The sequence below is a fragment of the Bison bison genome, unplaced genomic scaffold (genome assembly GCF_000754665.1).
Source record: "Bison bison bison isolate TAMUID 2011002044 unplaced genomic scaffold, Bison_UMD1.0 scf7180017864495, whole genome shotgun sequence".
NCBI classification, from domain to species: domain Eukaryota; kingdom Metazoa; phylum Chordata; class Mammalia; order Artiodactyla; family Bovidae; genus Bison; species Bison bison.
The window spans coordinates 5,840,074-5,848,239 of record NW_011495054.1 but is presented as its reverse complement, the minus strand read 5'-3'; the positions used below and the strand labels follow the sequence as shown (position 1 = coordinate 5,848,239).

Below are 8,166 nucleotides of genomic sequence, written 5' to 3'. Positions count from 1 at the left end.
CCCGGTCCTGCAGCTCCTCCACTGTCCCCTGGAGCAGGTCATTCTCCTCCAAGGTGGCGCTGAGACGGTGCTCCAGCTCCCGCTTCCGATCCGACAGCATCTTGATCTGAAAGCAGGGAGAGCGCCACAGGGCGGTGTGGGGTTACACCCGGGCTGACGAGTAGGGCAGGAGGGACCAGCCCCGGAACACGAAGGCAGGCGTCTCTCCAGCGCTCTGCCCCAGCGCCCCCACACTGGACAGAACAGCTATGAACTCTCCAGCTGAGGAGAAAACCCCTCCCCTTCGTAAACCAGTCTGGGAAGGAGTGGGAGTTAAGCTTTGGGGAAGCTGGAATGTGGGGTGCCAGGTAGAGGCAAGGAAGGTTAGTGCTCTGGAAAATTCCACAGATAACACAGAGAAGGGCTCCACCTTGCTGCCCACAACGGTTTTTTTTTTTTGGCTGTGTCATGCAGCATGCAGGATCTTAGTTCCCTGACCAGGGATCAAACCTGTGCCCCTATGCAGTGGAAGCGTGCAGTCTTAACCAACAGACCGCCAGGGAAGTCCCCTGCCTACGACTTTACTCCAACCCAACAGCTGGTGGGGTAGTGGAACCTAACCTGTGGGACACTTCTCTCAAGTCCCGAGCCTAAGACAAGGTCCAGGACAGCCCCTGGGGCACTGCACTCTCATGTTCTTCTCTCTCTCCTCTGTCCTTCCCCCACCGCTGGCAGGTCTGGCACTCAAGGTCATGGCTCAGACCCAGGGCCCCAGGTGAATGGGGGAGCCCTAGGATACAGAAAACAGCACTGCCTGCATCAGCCCCTGCCCTGGGAGGGAACAGGACACTGACAAGTAAATAACTGATTTTACTCAAGGTATCTTCTGCTTCAGCAAGAAACTAGTGAATAGAAGCCATCTTTCTCCTTTTATTAAACAGGTTGATATGTTTGTACACTGAGTATCTAGCCAGCCACAAGAGAGATACAGACTTTCTTTTAGGAAAGTCTGTTCTGTCCCTTCTGTTTCAGTGAGAAAACAGGGGAAAAGAGGAAAGAGATGCCAAGTCTTCTATGGCTTCAAGGTTTGCAGGGTGAGAGCCACCCAGCATGCCCCCAGGCCAGCAATGCTTCCAGCCCAGGAACCCTGCCCTGCTCAGGGGCCTGCAGGAACCTTCCCGAGTCCCCTCAACTGCCAGTGGCCTTGGGGGACTTCTAGAGTCCTGTAGGTGCCTCGGCTCCTCCCATTATCAGTTCCCTGCTAGACTGATCTCTTACCCCATTTCTTGTGAGTATTCTCCTGGCGTGGTTCAGATGTGCTCTACGATCTCTAGTCTAGCATGATGACAGTTCACTAAGGGGACCAACCACAGATCGTTTCCAGGAGAGATCTGGAAATGAATGTCCGAAGTCCTCTGAAACCTGCCTCCCCTCCGCTCTTTGGCTGTTCTCACTCTCTGGACTAGAATTCTTGCTCAGAGGGCACGACTCTTCCCCGGCCACCTCCCCTCCGTTGGATGAGATGCCGTCCTGGGGAAATGAAGTATGAGGCCTTTGTCCAGAGGGATCAGGTATCCGGCCAAACAAAGGAACACTGTCTCTCAGGTGTGCACCCCGGGAAGGACCAACGGAGCAGCTGTGTGAATGGCCTACTCTTCTCCACGCTGAAGCAACGCTGCCCACGTGAAGGGAGCTCTTACTCTAGCTGCATTTAAGTACCCTCTGACTCTCACATTTTCCTTCCCGTGGATCATCTTTGGTTCCCAAGTTCCATTCAGTGAAGTCATGAGGTAACCTGGTTCTGATATACAACCCCACCCCTTAACAGAAAACAAACAAACTCAGAAGTTCAGAGCTTTGTGAAGTGTCTTACTGCTACTGCTAAGTCGCTTCAGTCATGTCCAACTCTGTGCAACCCCATAGACGGCAGCCCACCAGGCTCCCCCGTTCCTGGGAGCCTCCAGGCAAGAACACTGGAGTGGGTTGCCATTTCCTTCTCCAATGCAGGAAAGTGAAAAGTGAAAGTGAAGTCGCTCAGTCGTGTCTGACTCTTCGAGACCCCATGGACTGCAGCCTACCAGGTTCCTCCGTCCATGAGATTTTCTAGGCAAGAGTACTGGAGTGGGGTGATATCGCCTTCTCCGAGTGACTTACTGGAAATAAACAATTTCATAGCTTGGCTTTTAGATGTAAAAATGTTATTAGATGAAGCAGGGAATTGGCATTAGGTAGCCAACTCCCTCACCCGATCCTACACATCCTGAAACTTGGGACCCAATCTGGCCACAAACATTCCTGGGCATGACCCTGTGTCACAAGGGTCTAGGCAGACAGACAACTTGAGGGTGCTGGACCTTGGCAGAGGTGGCTGAACAGCATGTCATGCACACAGACCATCACAGACAGGCATGCCAAACCCACCAGCACCAACTACTTACTTCAAGGACCTGCTGCTCAATACCCGTAGGAATCCCAAGGGAAGGGAGGGAAGAAGGGAGTGAGAGCCAGGAGAAAAGAGAAGATATTGACAGACTTTAGGAAAAACATCTTTGCATCATGTATGAAACAGGGGAGTAGCCATCTTGGCCTCTTGGGTCTGACCATGCGGGCTCGTTCCTTTACCATGGTTGTGGCGCTGGACTGTCCCTCAAAATGTAACTCAGTCAAAGGGCTGTTGTTCAGACACTTGGCTGAGGGGTCTCAGGAGCAGAGAAGGTGGAAGCCTCTCCAGCACAGAGGCCCCCTTTGGGCTGGTGATGTGACCCTTCTCCGCTCCTCACCTCCCCACAACCTGCTTCTTACAGACTCGTCCCCTCAGTGCTACTTTCCCTGCTCTGGCTTGCCCGCCAGGGCCATAGACCCTGCCTGGCCTCTCGTATGCTTTCAATAACACTACTTTCTTCTAAACACCACACACAGTGCTTTCCATGTGTTAACTCATCAAATCCTCTCATCAACACTATGAAGTAGATTACTTCAACCCGATGAAGGACATATTACTCTCGGTTTATAGGTAAGAATAATAGGTCCTATTTAGAGGGACTGAAGCGGACCCAAATGGAATGGAGAAAGGGAAGATTCTCTTTCCAATCCTCCGTTTAGGATGTTTTGGAGGGATCAACATATCCAGTAAAAAGTAGGTCATCCGTAATTTCAGCACACTCGGCAGTAACTCTGAGCAACCGTACTTCTCTAGACAACAGGCTCCCCAGGGAAACACGGTCGCGCGATCCCCATTCAGTTTCTCATAGACTTCTCTCTCCAGAGATGCTAGATAGGGCAGGTTTTTGTTCAGAGGACTCCGTGTCTAAAAGGCCAGGCACGGCTCCTGCAATGAGAAAAGTCCTTCCGCCCAACATGGCTGCTTGGGGAGGCTGACCTCGGCCTGAAGGCTTTCGAGCCGGATGATGTGCTGGTTGGTTGATGAGTTTTTCTCCCGAAAGTCTTCTCTGAGGGCGTGTACTTGCATGGAGAGTTGTCTCTCAACTTCTGATGCCTGTAAGCAAAAGAGACCATGGGGCTGATTCAGAGGTTGTACAAAGGAAGGCCGTTCAGAATTTTGCCTTTCATTTCTCAAGCATATCTTTGCAACTCTATTCTACAGGAAGTACAGATGAGAAACAACCGGTTTCCCACCCCGTTCACTTTGTTCTCTCATGCCCAAACAAGACTGACCCCTATCCCTACCTAAAGCATGAATGACTCTGTCTAGGTCTAAGACCACTTCGCTGATCAGAGGAAACAGGCCTAGAAAATAGTAAGTTCTCAAATGTTAGTTATTATCATTATGACTCTGCACACAGCAGAAGCTCCACAAACATCTACTAAATTCAGAGACAGTCTCAGTATTTTACAAGAAAGAATAAGACCAATATACCTAAACCTTAGAAATTCCTTTATCTTCCCCGTCCATTTCCTTAGTGGGGGCCAGGCAAATAATCTATCTGTCTTACTCCCAATGTGGGCACTATTTAAAATACCCTGTCATGTCTGTTAAGATTTTTGCTGTTCATTTCTCAAGGATGTTTTCTGTACCTCTCGATTCTCTGGGGGGTGCTGGCCGAGGGGCTCCTTTCCCACCCTAATCTGTTTATTCTCTAACGTGGAAACCCAGCAAACACCAAGTACCATTCAGTGTATCCGCGCCTTCTCTCGAATATGCAGGAGAATGTTTTGAAAGAATGTGCCCTTGGAAGGATCCAAGCCCTGTCACACCCCTGAGGGCCCAGCCAGCCAAGCCTGCAGAGCAGAGCCCTGAGCGCAGCCCTGGGGAGGGTGGCCACAAGACAGGGCAACTCACTGCCTCAGTGCTTCTTGGAGGCCAAACGGGGTCAGTAAGCTTTATGGGTTCTCAGGGGAGATCACAGCTGCAGAAATGGTGAGGGAAGGCTTTCAGAGGAGGCGGGTGGTAATAATTTTGAAATGGTAGGTGAGCTGTTCAATGAGGCTCTCATAGTAATGGTCACACGTTCAATAGCTCCTTTTATCTTCAAGTGCTATGTAATCAATTGCCCATCTTTTTTTGGTCCCATAGATTCAACAAACATGCCCCCCTCCCTGCCCCCAGACTACAGAGCCACAAGAATCAACCCACAGTGCTAATTTTTAAACAATTACAAGATACACAGCAAAAGAAAAGTCAAACCATCTCTTTTTTCTTATTCTAATTTTAGTTTTAGACACTACCAGCTTATTACCGAATCACTTAGAAACACAATATTAGTCGCTCCTGCCTAAAAATACCATGAGTATTATTTACCAACTGCTCCCTATGTGCCAAGAACTGTGCTAAATGCTTTATCTCAATTGTCACAACCAAAGTGGGGCCTATCACCCTCACTCAAGGCAACAAGCTCAGGGAGGTGAGGGATCTTGCCCCACATCTCAGTGAATGACAGCATCAGAACGGTCAATTTGGGGTTATCTTACTCTGAAATTAGGACTTCAGTACTACCTTCTTATACAGTACCTTGAAGTAGGTTTTCCTATTTCTATCACTCACTATTGAAACCAACTTTATGAGTCCAATTTAGACTTTTTTCTTTCTTTTTTTTTTTTTTAATACTAAGCAATTTTATTTATGACTCTTGAAATTTCTTTGAATAGAATTTAGGGCCCATAAGGAAAATTTCCTCTTAAAAATGCTGTAGTTTGGTAGTTTGGTCACCTACGTCAAATTCAGTTGACTATCAGAGTTTCAAATATGCTGGAGATTACAAAGCACTGGGTAATTTAGGCAGCTGGGACCTTATTCTGAGCATCGCCATCTTGACATGAATCATGAGACAACCAAGCCTAAGAGGTGCACTGGGGACCACAAATAGGCCCAGTTATCAGAAGGGCTCCTGTAGACAGTCTCCTCTCAAAGCAACCTTCCTAGAAACGAAATTTGTCTCTTCCCTCCAGGCATTATGACACCAGAGTCTCAGCTCTTAACCACTATGTTATAATGTCTCTTTAAAATGTCTGACTCCTCAGATGTACCCAAGGATATACTGTTGACGAAGGCTTTTAACCTATAGCTCTCATTTGAATCTCCAACCGCCCAAAGAAGCAGAATTGCTGGCCTCATTTTGCAGACAAGGAGGTGGAGGCCGAGAGGGAGTGGCCCTGCCCTGGCCCTCCTGGTTCTGTGCTCGCCCACAACACCCTGGCCACCTCCAGCCAGGAGGCCAGTCACCGGTCTGTGATGGTGATGGAGGGGAACACATCGGTCAGACACATAAGCACCATTTTCAAGGAGCTAATGCACCTTCCAAAATATATTATTTCCTTCTTTTTCAGAGATGGAAACTGGCACAGATATTTTAGATCTAACAGAATGAGTATTAGCTGTTTCTGCACATAAATGAAATAATGATGGCTGAAGTTTGTCCGTAACTCTAATGTTCTAAATGCTTTCTAAATAAAGTATCAGAAAGATTATAAAGTCAGTTTTACTTCTATAATGAACACAGCACACTGGTGCTTGTCAGTGCTGAAGCCAGGATTTGTACCCAGATCTGCAGCTCCTACCCTGACACTCTCAGCCCCAACACACAGCACTCCCTTTCTACTCTCCTTTGCTCCCTCTCAAAAAAGCTTACAAAATGAAAGTGACATCAGACTGACAACCTTGAATTTATTCTAATTTAAGACAAAGGGTGAATTATTAAAAACCATTTGTAATTTACTACAGTTGAAAACTGTTGCATTAGGACATCAATTTAAAAATAAATTTATTTTTCAATTTCCTATTTTTATTTATTTCTATTTTTTGGCCACACCATGTGGGACCTTAGTTCCATCACCAGGGATCAAACTTGTGTTCCCTGCAGTGGAAGCACATAGTCTTAACCACTGGACTGCCAGGGAAGTCCCTATTTTTCAATTTTCAATTTCTGTAACAGAACCCCATTGCAGAACATGGGTTTATTTTCAAAGTACATTTTGTTGATTTCTCCCCAATCTTTCTGTGTGTATGTACACACTTCTGTGTGTGTGTACAATTAAATTACTCATGATCATATTGCTTATATAAATTTTTCTTTTTTCACTTAGCATCAAAACATCTGATATCAAAAACAAACATCAGGTATCAAAAACATTTCCATGTTGTTTATTATTGTGTGTGTGCGTGCACTAAGCTGCTTCAGTCGTGTCCAATTCTTTGTGACCCTATGGATTGTAGCCTTCCAGGCTCCTCATGTCCATGGGTTGCCACGCTCTTCTCCAGGGGATCTTCCTAACCCAGGGATCGAACCTGTGTCTACTGCACCTATTGCATTGGCTGGTGGATTCTTTACCACTAGCGCCACCTGGGAAACCCAATTATTTATTATTATACTTCTTAGTCATCACTTTAAATGGCTTCATAATATTTCATCACGAAGATAACTTATGATTTCCTCTAGCAATGGCACCCCACTCCAGTACTCTTGCCTGGGAAATCTCATGGATGGAGGAGCCTCATAGGCTACAGTCCATGGGGTTGCTAAGAGTCAGACATGACTGAGCAACTTCACTTTCACTTTTCCCTTTCATGCATTGGAGAAGGAAATGGCAACCCACTCCAGTGTTCTTGCCTAGAGAATCCCAGGGACAGAGGAGCCTGGTGGGCTTCCGTCTGTGGGATCACACAGAGTTGGACACGACTGATGTGACTTAGCAGCAGCAGCAGCAGCAGCACTCCCTTCTTGTTAGGCATATGTGATTTTCCCAGATTGCACAGTTATAATGATTACATGTCACTGTGATGGTGGTAGTAGAGCTTTCCTACTAATAGAAGTAGAATGGAAAGCCTGAGTTTTCCGGTGGAATGCAAAAACTGAAAAAGTAGATGATTATAGTTTAGAAGAGGAAATCTACACCAATTTGAACCAAAAATGGGTTTATGATTACCCTATGCTTAACTGGAAAATTCAATTAACCAAAAGTCTCTATTTTCTTATTTTCAAGGTCTTATTGTTCTTGATAAAAACTTTCAAATTTGTAATGGGTGCTATCAGCTTATTGAGAGCATATTATATGATAAGTCTCCTTTTTACTGTCTTGGGTATTTATAGTACTAAAAGTAATGGCCAGCAGATGATACCACCCTTATGGCAGAAAGTAAAGAGGAACTAAAAAGCCTCTTGATGAAGGTGAAAGAGGAGAGTGAAAAAGTTGGCTTAAAGCTCAACATTCAGAAAACGAAGATCATGGCATCCAGTCCCATCATTTCATGGCAAATAGATGGGGAAACAAAATCACTGCAGATGGTGATTGCAGCCATGAAATTAAAAACGCTTCCTCCTTGGAAAGAAACTTATGACCAACCTAGATAGCATATTCAAAAGCAGAGACATTACTTTGCCAACAAAGGTCCATCTAGTCAAGGCTATGGTTTTTCCAGTGGTCACGTGTGGAAGTGAGAGTTGGACTGTGAAGAAAGCTAAGCGCTGAAGAATTGATGCTTTTGAACTGTGGTGCTGGAGAAGACTTTTGAGAGTCCCTTGGACTGCAAGGAGATCCAACCAGTCCATTCTAAAGGAGATCAGTCCTGGGTGTTCATTAGAAGGACTGATGCTGAAGCTGAAACTCTAATACTTTGGCCACCTGATGCAAAGAGTTGACTCATTGGAATTAAGACCCTGATGCTGGGAGGGATTGGGGGCAGGAGGAGAAGGGGACGACAGAGGATGAGATGGCTGGATAGCATCACCGACT

At 46.4% G+C, this 8,166-nt stretch overlaps 1 protein-coding gene across 1 annotated transcript in view; it reads right to left on the bottom strand.

The window, feature by feature from the left end:
* Positions 1–8,166, bottom strand: part of CCDC64 (coiled-coil domain containing 64) — an 82,893-nt gene that overhangs the window by 27,023 nt on the left and 47,704 nt on the right. Inside the window, exons 3-4 of the mRNA XM_010828835.1 lie at positions 3,359–3,475; positions 1–106 (exon numbers count right to left, since the gene is read on the bottom strand). Coding sequence (XP_010827137.1) covers positions 1–106; positions 3,359–3,475 — 223 coding nt within the window. The remainder of the gene's footprint in view (positions 107–3,358; positions 3,476–8,166) is intronic.